Source organism: Lithobates pipiens, unplaced genomic scaffold (assembly GCF_037356315.1).
Source record: "Lithobates pipiens isolate NorthernLeopardFrog02 unplaced genomic scaffold, aLitPip1_a1.2 Scaffold_8, whole genome shotgun sequence".
Lineage (NCBI taxonomy): Eukaryota > Metazoa > Chordata > Amphibia > Anura > Ranidae > Lithobates > Lithobates pipiens.
In genome coordinates this window covers 40,756,932-40,773,650 of record NW_027507903.1, presented here as the reverse complement: position 1 = coordinate 40,773,650, position 16,719 = coordinate 40,756,932, and the positions used below count along the sequence as shown (strand labels likewise).

The following is a 16,719-nucleotide window of genomic DNA, read 5'->3' as shown; positions in this document are numbered from 1 at the left end:
AGTATATAATGTTAATAATAATATTAGATATATTTATATAACGTTGACAATAGTTTTTGCACAGCACCGGAACAATAACCTGGCGATTACTGATCATTCTGCATCCAAGGGCTGTACTATGTTGCAGTGTCACCCTTTAAATGTTTTAAATGTTAGCGGCAGCCAATAGCAGAGCAGCACTCAGCATAGTTTCCCTACCTCTGACCAATCAGCCCTTGCCGTCGAGCGGCTTGGTCACATGTGTACACAGCGCGCCATAGGCTGCGTCGATTCAACTCTGTCCCGGATATGACCAATGAGAAGTTCGCAGGATTACGCTCGGCCAATCCGCATCCACGTTTGCCCTTGGCGCGGCCGGTTTGATCGCAGTGCCTGAGGATGAGGGAAGATGGCGGCGGAGCGGTGACCCGGTTGTGAGGGGGGAGGAGGGGGTCACCGGAGCCGCCATGACGTCTTCGTACAATGTGGTGTTGTTGGTGGACGCCGCGGACTCGGCTCTGAAGGAGCGGATGAAGCTTCTGTCCCTCCGGCTGCTCAACTACCTGACGTGCCGCGTAGGCCTCGGCCAGGTCCGCTGGAGTTACCGCTTCCTGAACTCGTCAGGCGGCCGCTGCCGGCCCCCCCGCTGCTCGGACCTCAGAGAGCTCGGCCCCCGGAGCTGGGATGAGTTCGAGGAGGAGCTGGAGGCCTGCTGGGAGAGAGGACGGAGCGGCCGGGGATCGGCTACCGCCACCTGCCGGGCCTCCCTCACCCACACCGCCCTGCTGGAGACTCTGTCCGACTTCCAATGGGACCGACCGGACATCTCCTCCCCCACCAAGCCAGCCCTGGTGAGGGGGCGCCGGGGGAGGCTGATCGCTGTGGATGAGCCGATGAAGGCCGAGCCTCAGGCTGGGTGTCATAACGCCGTGTTCCTCCTGTCACCGGCTCCGCACTCCCGGGACCAACTCCGCCTCTTCACCGGCTCCGCGGGGGAGGAGCCAGGACTGCAACCGCTGATGGAGCGACTACTCCCCCGAGGACTGCAGGACATCGCCCGGGGGAAGAGGGTCACCCTGTACTGGATGGACGCCTCCCACTGGGCACAGGTCAGAGAATAGGGCCCCCGCGGTGTACTCTCCTGTCGTAGGGAGGAGCCCCCCGCGGTGGTACTCTCCTGTCGTAGGGCACCGCTATACCGCTGTGCACTCCCCCGCTGTGCCACCACGGGGCCCCCGCTGTGTACTGCTATCATAGGACCCTGCTATACCGCTGTGTACCCCCCCAGCTGGGCACTCCTCCCATTGTGCCATTGGCAACACAGGCCCCCCACTGTGCAATCACAGGACCCCTGCTGTGTACTCCCCCCCACCACTGTGCCATGACAGGGCCCCGCTATAACGCTGTGTAATCCCCGCACTGTGCCATCACAGCACCCTGCTTTGTTATTGATTTTTTATTTGGCTATTCCCATACTTCTCTTTTAATTGAATAAATATGCTGGCATATATTTGGGCAAAGGGGGAAAAAAAATAAAGTTTTTGACTCAAGAGCTAATACATTTGTCCTAGTCTCAAAAAAGGTGTACATTCAGAATGTATCAATTGCATCTCTTTTTGCATTGTGGTTAAAATAAATTTTTTTTTTTATCCAGTACAGGAGTAGGAGTTTCTTCATGGATATGTGTTTCCGAGCTGGAAACTAACTATAGACCAGGGGTCAACCTTAAGTCCTCCCTAACACTAAAATCACTACATCTATAGACATCCACAAACGCTAACCTATCTAGCCCTGTAAAGAAGAAATCGGTATACATACCTTTTCTGTAGCCGAACCCACGCTGAGCTGTCAGCCGCAGATTCGCTGTGGAGGCGAGTGACAGGACACAGCCAACAATGGAAGCCCCATAGTAAGTCTATAGGTGACGTCACTCCCCATTCATTTCACAGCCGTTGTTGGCTGTGTCCTCTGCAGAGCTTCCGCTGCTGGAGATCAGACCGACTACAGAAAAGGTATGTATACTGATTTCTTTACAGGGTTAGATAGGTTAGTGTTAGGTCGTGGATGTCTGTAGATGCCGGGATTTTAGTATTAGGCTGGACTTGCACTTTGAAGAGGAAGTAAACCCTGATGGGTTTACTTCCTCTTTGTCTCCCTGCAAAGGTAAAGCATAATGGACTACTATGCATCGCATAGTAGCCCACTATGTGTCACTTACCTGACACAGGAGCCAGCGATGTTACGGATGTCCCCTGTAGTCTGGAGCATCCATCTTCTTCCGGGTATCGCTGTTACGGCAACTCGCAGCGCCGAAACAGCGATGGCGTCACTCCCGCACATGCACACGGGAGCCGCCACTAACGGCATATCACCGTTAGCAGTGGCATGCTGCTAACGGCGATAGTGCGCCTGCGTGCCGATGTCTACGGCACATGTGCCGTAGACAGCTGTGGCTGTCTTTTAGTAAATATCTCCTAAACCGTGTAGGTTTAGGAGATATTTCTTGGACCTACAGGTAAGCCTTAATCTAGGCTTAACTGTAAGTCAAAGTGGTTTGTAAGGGTTTACAACCACTTTAACATAGCATGGATGTGACCACCAGTTCATGGTATAGAAAATAATTTTGCGTTTCTATTCCTGAACCTAAAGTGGCGTTCCGCCCAAAAGTGGAATTTGTTTATCTGACTCCTCCCCCCTTCTCCTCCGGTGCCACATTTGCCACCTTTCCGGGGGGGTGCGGACCCACTCCCGGGAGACTTCGGTGTGGCAAAGTATGTCACAGCTTGGGCTCTCTCCCTTTCTGTCGGGCCAGAGTGAGAGAGCAGCACACTTTTGTGCATGCACAGTAGAGACCTGGTCGTGAAGCCGAAAGGCTACACTGCCGGGTTCCCTTTCCAGCAATGGCGGCGGTAGCACCCGACAGATGATGGAAACATCAGCTGCTGTGCCGACATCGCTCGACTCCAGGACAGTAAGTGTCCTATTATTAAAAGTCAGCAGCTGCAGTATGTGTAGCTGATGGCTTTTAACGTTTGCAGCGGTGGGCGAACCTCCACTTTAAAGAGTAACTGCAGTCTGCTCACATAATTGGTAATAAAAACATCTTGGCCATTCTTAAGCTTCCTTCCAACCACTTTACATATTTTATATATACTGTGATTATGTAATTGCCAAATATGTTGCAGAAATCTCCCTCTAAGTCTGGCTGCAACCATTTTAACTGTGGGCCGCTGAAGCTGCTGCCTTTTCACTTCCTGTATTTACAGAGGCACACCTGCAGCTCTCATTGGCCCTCTTATAATCCCCCTCCTGGAAAACTCTCAAGAGTGAGAGAGCTGTGCATGATGTCATAAGCCTAGGCTTATGACTGAACAAGAAGCAGGAAGTGGGCTGTATAAGGTATTTACTGGCAGGAAAAAAAAAAAATGTTTTACTATTCAAAGTTAAAACAACAAATTCCTCTGACCCATGTCTTAATAGAATTTTAAATGCTGAGCAACTGTGGACAGTATCTGGCAGTTCAAAAATAGTTGCTTTATTTATTTATTTTTTTATGTTGTAGACTTGGGATTCCTGCGATCATTTTGGATACTGGAAAATGGTGGAATTGATGCAGTTGGTTGGTGGTAGAATGCTGCCATCTGAGTGTTTGTTGGACTCTACATTCCAGCAAGTATCGGAGAAGCCGTACACTCATGGAGCGCCTCTAAAGATTCCTTGTGATTCTGTGCTGAGCTCTCTAATCGGCAATGATTGTGAAACGAAAATTCAGTTCCCTCAGCAGAATGGCACTTTGCATTTCACAGCAGCTGGTAAGTTGTTTTTTTTTTTTTTTTTTTTTTTTTTCTTTTGAAATTCTACAAAAATGTCTCTATATTGCTTACTTGTTCTTTAACTTTGTGTAAATGAGGCCTGGGCTCAGATTGTAACCAGCGCTCTATGCAGCTTGTAGTGCTTGCCTGTAACTCTATACCAAAACATAGTAGCTAAAATTACGCCACACTGACCTATTGTAAAAGCATCTTCGGGGGTGGTTTTGGAGCGGTGTATACAGCACTCTCAAAACGCCCTGCCCATTGAAATAAATGGGCAGCGCTTCCATAGCATAACAGTGGCACTTTTAATGGAGGGCCCTCGATCGCCATCTTTGGGACCGACTTAACAGATTGCAGTTGTTAATTACACAGAATAAACAAATTTTAACTGCTTCTATTAACCACTTCCGGACCACCCTATAGCAGAATTGTGTGTGTGTTTCTGCACCTCCGCCTAGTGGCGCACGCTGACGGCGGGCTGCTTCTACTGTGATTAATCGCAGCAGAAGCCGATCTGCGAGTGCCGGGCACTGGATGTCCGCTGGCACTCGTCGCTTTTATGTAAAACGCACAGAGTCGTGATTTGACTATGTAAACAAGGCAGATCTCCATTCTGACAGAAGAAGGGATGGATTTTGGTTCTCTGCAAGACGGGGAATACAATCCATCACTTACCTTAGTAAAAGCAGCATGCAATTTACACAAAAACACTGGTTTGGCACACAGTTACCCCTTTGAATGCCCTAGATGTTTAACCCCTTCCCAGCCAGTGTCAGTACAGTGATGGTGCATATTTTTAGCACTGATCACTGTATTAGTGTAACTGGTTGCCACAAAGTGTCAAAGGTGTCAGTGTCTGATGGTCCGCTGCAATATCGCAGTCTTGAATATCGCTGATCGCCACCATTACTAGTATGTATAAACAATAAAAAAAAAAAAACTTAAATATATACCATAGTTTGTAGACTCAATGTTTGCGTAAACCAATCACTGTGTGTGTGTGTGTGTGTGTGTGTGTGTGTGTGTGTGTGTGTGTGTGTGTGTGTGTGTGTGTGGTTTTTTTTTTTTTTTTTTTTTCTCTTTACCAAAAAACATTAGCAGAATACATATTGGTAGGGGTGCACCGAATGGGTTTTTTGGTGCCGATACCGAAAATGAAAAATACACTAGGCCGAAAACCGAAACCAATACCGAAACATATTTAAAAAAAAAAAAAAAAAAAATTTTTTATACAGGAGATGGTCAGAGACTGGGAACATGGTACAGGAGGCGGTCAGACAGGGGACGCGGTGCAGGAGGCGGTCAGAGACGGGGGACGCAGTGCAGGAGATGGTCAGAGACTGGGAACATGGTACAGGAGGCGGTCAGAGACGGGGGACGCGGTGCAGGAGGCGGTCAGAGACGGGGGACGCGGTGCAGGAGGCGGTCAGAGACGGGGGACGCGGTGCAGGAGGCGGTCAGAGACGGGGGACGCGGTGCAGGAGGCGCTGCACCGCGTTCCCGGTCTCTGACCAGCTCCTGCACCGCGTCCCCTGTCTCTGACCACCTCCTGTACCGCAGGAGCTGGTCAGAGACCGGGGACGCGGTGCAGGAGCTGGTCAGAGACCGGGGACGCGGTGCAGGAGCTGGTCAGAGACCGGGGACGCGGTGCAGGAGCTGGTCAGAGACCGGGGACGCGGTGCAGGAGCTGGTCAGAGACCGGGGACGCGGTGCAGGAGCTGGTCAGAGACCGGGGACGCGGTGCAGGAGCTGGTCAGCGTGTCCAATTTTGTAGACAGCCTGTGCAGGGAAGAGCCGCCTCCGCCGCCTGTTTGATCACAGAGCCGGGAACATCGCAGCTTTCATTTCAATAGCTGTGTGTTCCTGGCCGCACGGTCACACACAGCCCCCCCCCCCCTGTCCGGGCACTTTGATAGACAGATCATCCGTCCAATCCTGCGGGTGATCTGTCAAAGTGCCCGGACAAGGTGGAGGGGCTGTGTGGGACGGCGCGGCCGGGAACACACAGCTATTGAAATGAAAGCTGTGATGTTCCCGGTGCTGTGATCAAACAGGCGGCGGAGGCGGCTCTCCTGCGCTATACACCCCCTATGATGGGCGGCACCAGGGGCGGAGCCCCCACCCAGGTCACGCCTATTTCCCCAGCTCCATTATCGGCCGTTTTCTCTTTCGGCAAATTGCCGAAAAGGCCATTTTCAGCCCATATGTTTCGGCGGCTGAAATTTCGGTGCATCTCTACATATTGGCCTAAATTTATGAATAAACTTGATTTTTAAAGGTCAAGTTTACCATTTTTATTTTCTTTCTTTCTAAATTCCACCTTCCCTAAGTACCAATATAGCAATCATGTACTATTTTTCCATAAAATCTAGACACATACCTTACTGTCCTACATCAGTGATTACAAATGCATTTATTGCTTCTGTCTTGCGTCCTTATAGACTTTAGGTCATGACACAGGAAGGAGTTGACCAGCTGATCTCATTAGCACACACCCTGCATCATCCACCCTCTCACTGCCAGCTGCACTTTTTTTTTTTTTTTTTTTTTTTTTTTTTAATGACATGCAATCAGTGATGGCCCTTCTCACTAAATGCACAATATACAATCGTATTGCTTAGTGTATGGCAATCTTTATACAAGTTCATAGGAGGGAGTGGACAAACACTCAGCTGTCAAGCCCCTATCACATCTCTACATAGCGTGAACTCGCATTCTCACATGCATATTTTTTATTAATTTTTTTGTGAGGTGGGGAGGTGCTTTGGGGCATTTTCACTCATCACACAAAGGGCAGCCCATCCACCTGTATGTGCTTCCCTACACTCAGCAATCGCCCCCAAAGAAGCGTCAGAACTTTTTGGTGTGCTGTTACCAATTAATGGCATTGAAAGCGTAACTAGTAATTTTAGGTGTATAAAGGTGGCCATACACTATACAGTCTGATTGTACAAACTCCTTTTATATTTAACAAATTTTATATAATAGGAGGATCTCCTATCCAGCCAATCACTCTATATCCGAAAAGGCAGGCCCTTGCACTACATAATTGATGGCAGATCTAAAGGAGTTTGTACAATCAGATTGTATAATTGTTTGTCTTTCGCAAAAAATAAATGCAGTGGTGGTCAAATGCCACCAAAAGTAAGCTTTATTTGTAGGGGGAAAAAAATGAGACATTTTATTTGGGTACAGCGTGTCATGACCGCAATTGTCAGTTAAAGTAACGCATGGGCCATAACGCAAAAAGTGGCCTGGTCATGAAGGGGGGGGGGGGGGGGGGTTAAAATCTCCCTTAGGTCAAGTGGTTAATCACAAGGAAGAAGACATGTTTGACTGGCATGAATTTACATTTACTGACACAAACAGCTATTCCAAGTCTGATGGGGAAACCTAAATCCCTTTATGTCAACTGCATTACCATAACCTCAACCCGCTCAGCTATCTTACACAGTACAGGTGTCAAACTGGTGGCTCTCCAGCTGTTACGGAACTACAAGTCCCATGATGCATTGCAAGGCTGACAGCTACACAGCTGGAGGGCAGCCAGTTTGACACCACCTGTTCTACAGTACATGGCACTCTAATCCTAGTTCTCGCTTTCTTTGACTTTTTCCAATATCCGCTCAATTAAACCATAAAACGGGTCTCTGCTGAGGCTAGAGTATAAAGTAACAAATAGTGTAGCGCTGGATATATGTAACAAAGGCATACATAAATGAATTATGTGATTACAAAAAACAAAATGTGAATGTACTGAAAATGCAACATAAAAACTGTGAATACTAAAAAATATTAATAACTAAATAGTGAGTCTCAGTGAATAAAAGTCCACATATATAAAGTGGTGCACAAATATTGTGGTAGATATTCCTCACAAGGAAATCAGGGAGTCCACAGATCAGGTGAAACCAAGGATAACAACTTGTCTGAAGTAATTTCAAAGAATAGGTAAAATACTCTTACCAGAGAAGATGGACTCATCTGTCTTACGACGGTTAAAGCGGTAGTAAACCCGCAAAATTTTTTTTCTTTTTTTTTTCTTTTTTTTTAAACCTGCAAAGCAAAAGGCATAATGAGCTAGTATGCGCCGCATACTAGCTCATTATGAAATACTTACCTTAGAACGAGGCCCCGATATCTGGCCCGATCCACGCTGAGGGAGCTGACATGCTCCCTCTGCGTTTCTTCCGGGTATCGCGGCTCCGGCGCTGTGAGTGGCCGGAGCCACGATATCGTCACTCCCGCGCATGCGCGCGGGAGATTTCAGTCCGGCCGGTCGGCCGCTGCCGGATTTTCACGACGAGAACCCCCTTGTGCGCATGCGCCGCTGCAACCTGTACGGTTTAGGAGATATTTTTTTTACCTACAGGTAAGCCTTATTCTAGGCTTTCCTGTAGGTAAAAGTTAAAAAAGTGAGTATACAACCACTTTAAGTCAACAGCGCTTGGGGTCCAAACATGGAACCAAATGATAGATTGATGGTAGTCCGAATGGGTACTGGGGAGGCTTCCGATGTTATAAGACCATGGTGAGCATCTCTCGAAGCGTCTCTCAAAGTGTCAGGATCAGATGGGTCGCATTTGGGGTACCGACCCCAAATGTGGAAGGTGGTCCACAAAAAATATAAAGGAAAAAGAAAGCTCCAAATGGTGCAGGTCAGAGGGTAACCATTGGGTTTTATTTAAAAGGTCATAAAAATAAACAAAATTATGACATGTGATCACAAAAAATAAATGTTAAAAAAAAGAAAAAGCAATGTGGGGTGCCAGATGTAAGCCCTGAGGCTAGAGTACACCTCACACGCCAGCAACCACTTGAACATGTAATGGATGCAAGCTTTGTACCCGCTATAACATGGCATCTTGTAAACCAGTGTCAGAATTGCCATATTAATCATTTTGTCAATGCCACTTCAATACTGGCCACTTTCCTTCCTTCCTGCCCAGGCCAATTTTCAGCTTTCAGTGCTTGCACATTTTATATGACAATTGTGTGGTCATGCAACACCTGTACCCAAACAAATTGTTTATCATTTTGTTCCCACAAATAGAGCTTTGGTGGTATTTGATCACCACTGGGGTTTTTGTTAAGCACAAACAACAAAAAAAAGTTTTTTTTCTTTTGTTTCTGTTATAACATTTTGTAAGTAAGTTTTTAATATACAGCATTGATAGGTGGCACTGATGGGCAGACATTACAGGATAGGTGTTATTGGCTGGGCTCTGAGGAAGAAGGTATTCCTTTTGAAACGCGCTTACATCATAGGCTCTTTACCATGATAGGAGTTGCGCTGTGTCAGACTGACATGCCACCGATCTCCGCTCTGCGGGCGCCTTATCCTGCTGGACGTCATATGCAGTCAGGATAATGAAACCACTTTGTGTCCTTTCATATTGCTATATGGCAGGCGGGAAGGGGTTAAACACCTCAATGCTATTTCTTCTTGGATTGAAGAGTGTTACTATATCTACGGCTTCTGCTATGACTTGTATGGAAAATGTCATACTTGATGACGTATTTGTGACATCTAAATAAAGATTTTTTATAAAAAAAAATACAAGCTGCCGTTTTTGTATTTACCTCCATCTTTCCAGTGTAACTTGCTAATTTTAAGAACATGTTTTTTCTTATTTGTGATGCTGAAAAGATATTCGCAAAACACCCAATGTATGGCACTGAATAAGCATTTTATTAAGGCATCCTATTCAATATAAATGGGCTTCTGGTGCACCCTAAAGTGCTTAAAATTGCAGGTGACCTGTGTGGTGGTTGTTTTTTCTCCCTGCATCTTGAGTTGCTGTGTGCTCCTTGCTCCCTGGAGAAAAAAACAGCCACATTGCTGCTCCATGTAGAGAGCCCTATGGTTTTAGTTAACACAAGGCTCTGTACTGTGATTAGCTAAGTCGATCAGCGGGTCCCGGCCATAAATCATTGGCTGTGACCTGCTTGTGCTGTACCAAGTGACAGCAAGTGTGAAAAAGCTGGATCACATACTTGTATGTGATCCAGCGTAATATTACACCCTGCTGCAATATTTTTACTTGGGGTGGTACGCAAGAGGTTAAAGTGATACTAAAGTTTCTCTTTTTTTTTTTTTTTTTTTTTTTTCCTCTTTTCTTTAAAAATAACAAACTTTAGCTGTTCTGTGAAAGTTTTGCACAGAGTAGCCCCAATCCTTCTCTTCTCAGTTCCCTCTTCTGTGCTTCTGGCTCTTCTCTCCTGCCGAGTACCCTCACGGCAAGCAGCTTGCTATGGGGGCATCGGAGCCGCAGCTATGTGTCCCCATTCAGACAACGGAGCTGCGGTTCCGCCCCATCCCCTCTCTTGTGATTGGTTAACTGACAGCAGCAGGAGCCAATGACGCCGCTGCTGTGTCTTAGCCAATCAGGAAGGAGAGTTTCGGACTGCAGAGTCTCTTGTGCAACATTGATGGATCAAGATGAAGCTTGGGTAAGAGGGGGGGGGCAGCTGCACAGAAGGTTTTCTTTACTTTAATGCACAGAATGCATTACAATAAAAAAAAAAAAAAACTTCTGACTTTACAACCATTTTAAAGTTACATTCAATCACATAAAAGACTGCCCCCCCCCCCCCAATGCATGCAAGTATGAATGCAAACGCATGCGTCAGTGGTGCCTACGCACAAAAACATTGATACACGTTGCACATTGCTGCACACACCAGAGTGAGAGCAATAATTCTAGCATCAGAGCTCTTGGTAAAGCCCTGAACCCACAGACCGGTCGATGTTCGGCCTGTGTATGCCAGCCGACTTCTGGTCAGTGCTCTCAGCCAATGGCGGATATCGCTGATGGGAGTGTTCTGGGGGAAGGGGACAGGACTCGCCTCAGTGCAACCTCAGTTATATTTTACCAAAAAAATTGCGTCATTTATTAATTTTTGTGTGCCCTAAAATCTAATTTTAAGTGTGTGTTTTATTTTTACTAAAACATTGCGTTTTCTAGGGTTAAGGGTTTCAAGGATTGGGAGTCTGTTATTACTCAGGAAATAAACATCCATAGCCCATCTTGGTAATCACAAAAATGTGAAATGTGGGTTTTCTTTTGTTTACACTCCGAAAACCAGGAACTGGATAAACATTTGTGTTCTGTTGTGGAGGTATATTATTATTGCTTTATCAAATCACTAATTTATGTGCATGAACTACCTCCTACCTCGCTTGTAAACCATATTCCTTCTCTTCTCCAACTGTGCACCGTAATGTACTCCTTTTAGTAGTGCTGTTTGGTAATATTTTGGCCCTTCACAAAATGCTTTTTGTTTTGTAGGTGAAACTGAAAATTGGGAATGTGCTGTTACTTTGGAACCTGTTTCTGTAAATCAGAAACACTTCAAGAGTTTGATTAAAATCAATTTAAAAGGAACCATTCAAAGCTGGAACTGGCGTCAAATGGGAAGTTTTGCATTGGATACCTGGATTCTTCAAAATTCATCCAACGTTTGTCAAACTCCGTGCCTATTCTTTCAGCAACTTCTGTCTGCTGCTATGTCAAAAGGGCTACTCTTGGTAAGTAAAAAAAAAAAAGGTAATTTTCTAATATAATGCATTATTATTGCATCAGCAGGGCTGAGATGACAGCACTCCTATGCATGTGCCGGAGTTCAGTTATCTCGACCGCGCATGTACGGTGTGAACTGACAGGTATGTAACTTTAATTCAGAAGAGAAATGGCAAGTCTCTTCTGCATTAAATCCAGCATGTTCACGTTTTTGTTATTTTTTTCATACAAAGTGGAACTTTACCTAAAAACTAACAGCTCCACAGATATGTGCTGAAATGGACAGCTGCTACTCTAATTATTGCAGAAAACAATAAATAAACAGTATATAGTGAGGGGAGTGGCGCTAGTCCGCACATAAACCCAAAAAGTCTTCAATCTAATATTGTGAGTAATCTGAACATATATGTATAAATAATACCACACATGTAACAAATGTGCAAAAAATATATATAAAGTGCTAGAGCATATCAAAGTGCAAAGAAAAGCTTTTGCGCAATAATATTAAAGTGCTAATAAATAAATAAAAAATCGACAAGTATAAAGAACAAAGTTGTAAAACAAACTTGTAAAAGGTCTTTGCTTATAAGTGCATTAAGTGTTCCACCAATGTGTGAATCCTTCACTACTCTCACTAAAATGGACTCGCCAGATCAGTATACTAGTGAGATTATAAATCAGCTGGAAACAACACAACAACAAAATGATCATCGGTCACAGTATTAAGGTCGGATTTCCCTTCCACAATTTACAGGATGTCATGGGGAAGATAAAACAGAAGGGGGCTCCTATAGTGTAAAAACGTTTAACAGGCTTGTTTAAAAAAAAAAAAAACTCTATGAAAAGTTCCTGCCCGGCACTAGGGATTAACACACTCGCCTATTTTAAGCAGTTTAATTCCGGACTTGTCAGAGACCACGAGTGTGAACTGGCATCCGCGATGTCCTTGAATACGTCACACGGCGAAACAGACGTAGGGCGGGGCAAGGTCGCTGATGACATTGCGGATGCCGGTTCACACTCACGGTCTCTGACAAGTCCGGAGATGAATGGCTTAAAATAGCTGAGCACTTTAAAGTGGAGCTCCACCCTAAAGTGGAACCTCCGCTCAGCGGATCCCCCCCCCCCCCCTCCGGTGCCACAATTGACACCTTTCAGGGGGGAGGAAGTGCAGATAACTGTATAATACAGGTTATCTGCACCTACTTCCAGGCATAGCTATCCGCAGATTCCTTTTTCTGTTCTTCTCCCCCCCCCCCCCCCTAGTTTACCTTCTCTGAATTGGTTTACACTACCAGCTTATTATATTCATTCTTATGATTATCCTCATATAAAGATATATTGGACAGTGAGTGAAGCTTCTGTATTTATCTTGCATGTTTGTGACTTTGTGTAATTTATTTTCCTTCAGATTGCTGATGTACTCACAGAAGATGACTTGTCTCTGAATACCGGGATCCTGTCTCCAATTTCAGGAACTGCAGCAGTTCTTAGTGTAATTAGAAGTGGTGAATCTTTTAAGCTTCAAAGATCTCTTCTTGGTGAGAATGAAAAAGAATGCAGTGACGGAACTTCATCTGATCTCTCGGATATCGTGAACCGCGTCCTTCACCATGTTTATAATTTTGATGAAAGTGTTAAGTCACCTGGTAAGCCTACTTTATACAGTTAGGGACCTAGATGCACCTTATACGTCCTCTACTAGGTGCAATCCAACAAGTGTAGTAGCTGGCATGTTAGCTCTCCAGAGTGCTAATATGGTGTTAAATACTGGACGGTACTACAGTTGAAGTGATGTGGCCAAACTTTATCTCGTTCAAAAGTTTTTATTTTATGTTAAAATAAATTACATGTACAGAATATAAGACAAATTATGTGATACCAGAAATAAAAAGTAGACATATTGAAGTATGGATGATACAAAGCAAAGAAGAATTTCAAGATATTCTCGTGGGAATGACAATAAATGGCCTTTATATATTTTAGAATTTGAAAACATTCTTATAGCTGAGTTTTAAACATTTTAATCCCAAGAAAATATAAATATGTCTAAAAGAAAATATGATTTTAAAGTTTTGACCATAACTTCTAAAGTATGTTTATAGTAAGTATTATATAGTAAGGGAAGAACATAAAAGGTATATAGGAGGGGGAGGGGAGGGAATAATTCTCCGGAGGAGGTTTTATGTATCAGCTAATGTTGTAATTCTATAAAAAAAAATCGTAATCACCATAACAATAAAACTCGGTTGTCAATATTATCTGACGTATAATATTTAATCCAAGGTTTCCATATTATATCAAACTTTGTCATCTGGTTTTTATCTATAGCGTCCATTTTAGCATGGATGAAAGATTGATTCATTCTACGTTTTGGTTTCTGCAATATTCACCACGTCTGTTTTTCACGCATTGGCTATAGTCTGCTGTGCGGCTATCAGGAGTGTAAGAACTAATTTGAATTGTTTCTGATTCAGAAAGGCTGGTTTTAAATTAAGGAGAGCTATAATTGGGTCTGGAAAAATTGGACGATCAAAAAATGTTGTAATTATCAGATCTTTTTCCAAAATGATTGTACAATTGAGCAATGCCACCAGGTATGTATATAGGTACCCTTTTCTGGACAGCCACGAAAGCAGAGGCCAGTGTTGTCTGTTGAGAATTTGGCGATTCTCGCAGGAACCAAATACCAGCGTGTGAGAACTTTATATGATGATTCAGACGCCAATATATTTATAGAGGAAGATTTTGTGAAAGACCATATGTTGGACCAAGACCTAGAATCGATCGTACAGTCTAAATCTTTTTCCCACTTGGCCACATATTTAGGTATAACAGTATTAGAATTAGATATCAATTGTGTATACAATGATGTAATACAACCTTTAGCGTGTGGTTCCTTGAGACAAAATCTTTCAAATTGAGAAATATTATGTAAGTTTACATTTAAATTGAGAACAGGAGTATAAAAAATTTTGATTTGGAGATATCTGAATATTTCTGATTGTGGAAGCTTATATAATTCACATAGATCTGTAAAAGATTTTATTGATGTAGTTGAAGTTAAATTATATAGACAAGTGATACCAGCCTTAGACCAAGCTTTAAAGGTTTTGGGATATTTCCAGGCTGGGTAAAAAGTTGGATTCTTGTGGAAAGATAATAGCGGATTTTGTGGAGATTGCAGACCATGTGAATTTCTATACCTATCCCATATAGATAGAGAGTGCTTAGAAATGGGCTTATTTATAGACTTACGATCCGCAGGTTGTAACCATAATATATTGTTTATAGGAAGAGGATCACAGTCTACAGCTTCAATGAGGACCCATAAAAGAATCTCTGTAGAAGAGTGATATTTTGTTAATTGAGCTGCCTTAATATATGTTTAAAGTCTGGAAATCCCAAACCACCCAAAGCTTTGGGGAGAACAAGTGTTTTTTTGTGAAGTCTGGGTTTTATTTTCCCCCAAGTAAATTTCGTTACTTTTTGTTGAATCAGCCTAAGAAAATATGCAGGAATATGAATCGGGAGAGTTCTGAATAAATATAAAAATTTCGGAAGAACAGACATTTTTATGATATTGATTTTCCCAAACCATGATATCTGCATTGATGACCAATTAGATAACGACCTTGTAATATTTTTTAATAGAGCTGGGTAATTAGCTGCAAATAAATCGGAGGGGTTAGGAGTAAACTGCACACCCAGATATGGGAGGCTATGATCTACCCACTTAAAGGGTAGTGAATTTTGTAAATATTGTTTGTTTATCTTTCTCGACAAGTGAAATGTTTAATGCTGAAGATTTTTGAATATTGACCTTAAGGCTGGGTTCACACCGCTGCGGGGGGAGAACCGGATGTGATTCGCACAGCAAATCACATCCGATCTCCGTAGCACTGCGAGTTCAGCCATACAGATAGTATGGCTGAACTCGCAGCTGTCCCGCAGCAAACTCGCACAGGACCCTTTTTTGGGTCCGCAACGGAATCGGATCGCATGGGGGTTCACACCATGCGATCCGATTCCTGTGCGAGTCGGCAGATCGCACTGCGATATGCCGACGGATCTGGGGGTGTCATTAACATAACATTGACACCCCCAGCCGTCCGCATAGGGCAGTGTGAACTGCCGGCGGGAGGTGAGCGATGCGGGAAAACGCCGCGGATTCGCGGCGTTCCCGCATCGCAATAGTGTGAACCTAGCCTTAGGCCCGAAATAAATGAGAATTCTTGTAGTACAACCATAAGATTTGGGGCCGAAACATGTGGATAAGATAGAAAAAGGAGAATATCGTCTGCGAATAAACAGAGCTTATGATGAAAGCCACCCATTTCAATACCTGTTATAGTGGGTTCCATCCTAATTCTTTGTGCTAAAGGTTCAATGAGTAAAGCAAATAATAATGGCGAAAGTGTAGATCCTTGACGAGTCCCCCTCAGTATATTAAACTCGTCCGATTTGTACCCTGCATATCTGATATAAGCTTTGGGATCTTGATATAAACTAGAGATCCATCGTAAAAAAAAAGAGGGCCGAATCCCCATTTGGAAAGGGTATAGTTCATATATGACTAAGATACTGTGTCAAAAGCTTTCATAATATCTAAAGAAAGCAAGTGGGAATACGTCTTTTTTTTTTTTTTTTTTTTTTTTTTTTTTGTGACAGGAGTGTTGTACGTCTAATATTATCTCCTGCTTGACGTAATGGAATGAAGCCCACTTGATCACGATGTATAATATTGCCTATAATAGTATTTAATCTGTTAGCTAGAATTTTGGCTAAAATTTTTATGTCCAAATTTAGTAACGAAATAGGGCGATAATTAGACCATATTGAGTCGTCTGTGTGAGGTTTAGGGAGCATACAGATAATTGCAGTTAGGGTTTCTCTTTTAAAAGAATGACCTTCCAAAAGGGAATTAAAAGTGTTTGTCAAGACTGGAGATAGGGTGTCTACAAACGTTTTGTAATACAGCGCAGAAAAACCATCAGGACCTGGCCTTTTATTTAGTTTCAGATTTTTGATAACTTCAGATACCTCTATAATTGACACTGGTTCCTCCATCATTTCCATTTGTGTTTTAGATAGTGTCGGTAGAGATATATAAGAGAAAAAATCATTTGCTCTAGAAGGGTCCAACTCATTATTAGAAGAGTATACATTTTTTAATTGTGTTTGGAATTTTTGTAATATTTTTAAAGGATTATTTGTGTATACCCCCCCTAGAGATTTTCAGATGTATCGGTTTCATTGGGTTCTGGCAGGATTTTAATGCCCTGGCTAATAGTGTGTGAGGTTTATTCGCATTGATATAGAAATTGTGTTGTGATCTCTTGATGGGTTTTATCCGCTGCTTCAGTGAGGAATAGATCAAATTCCAATTTTAGCTTTGTCAA

General features: G+C 43.6%; 1 protein-coding gene across 1 annotated transcript in view; it reads left to right on the top strand.

Moving 5' to 3' along the window:
- Positions 1-305: 305 nt before the first annotated feature.
- TICRR (TOPBP1 interacting checkpoint and replication regulator) overlaps positions 306-16,719 on the top strand; it is an 82,739-nt gene continuing 66,325 nt past the window's right edge. The window contains exons 1-4 of the mRNA XM_077472115.1: positions 306-1,088; positions 3,542-3,791; positions 11,087-11,325; positions 12,729-12,966. Coding sequence (XP_077328241.1) covers positions 447-1,088; positions 3,542-3,791; positions 11,087-11,325; positions 12,729-12,966 — 1,369 coding nt within the window. The 5' untranslated portion in view covers positions 306-446. The remainder of the gene's footprint in view (positions 1,089-3,541; positions 3,792-11,086; positions 11,326-12,728; positions 12,967-16,719) is intronic.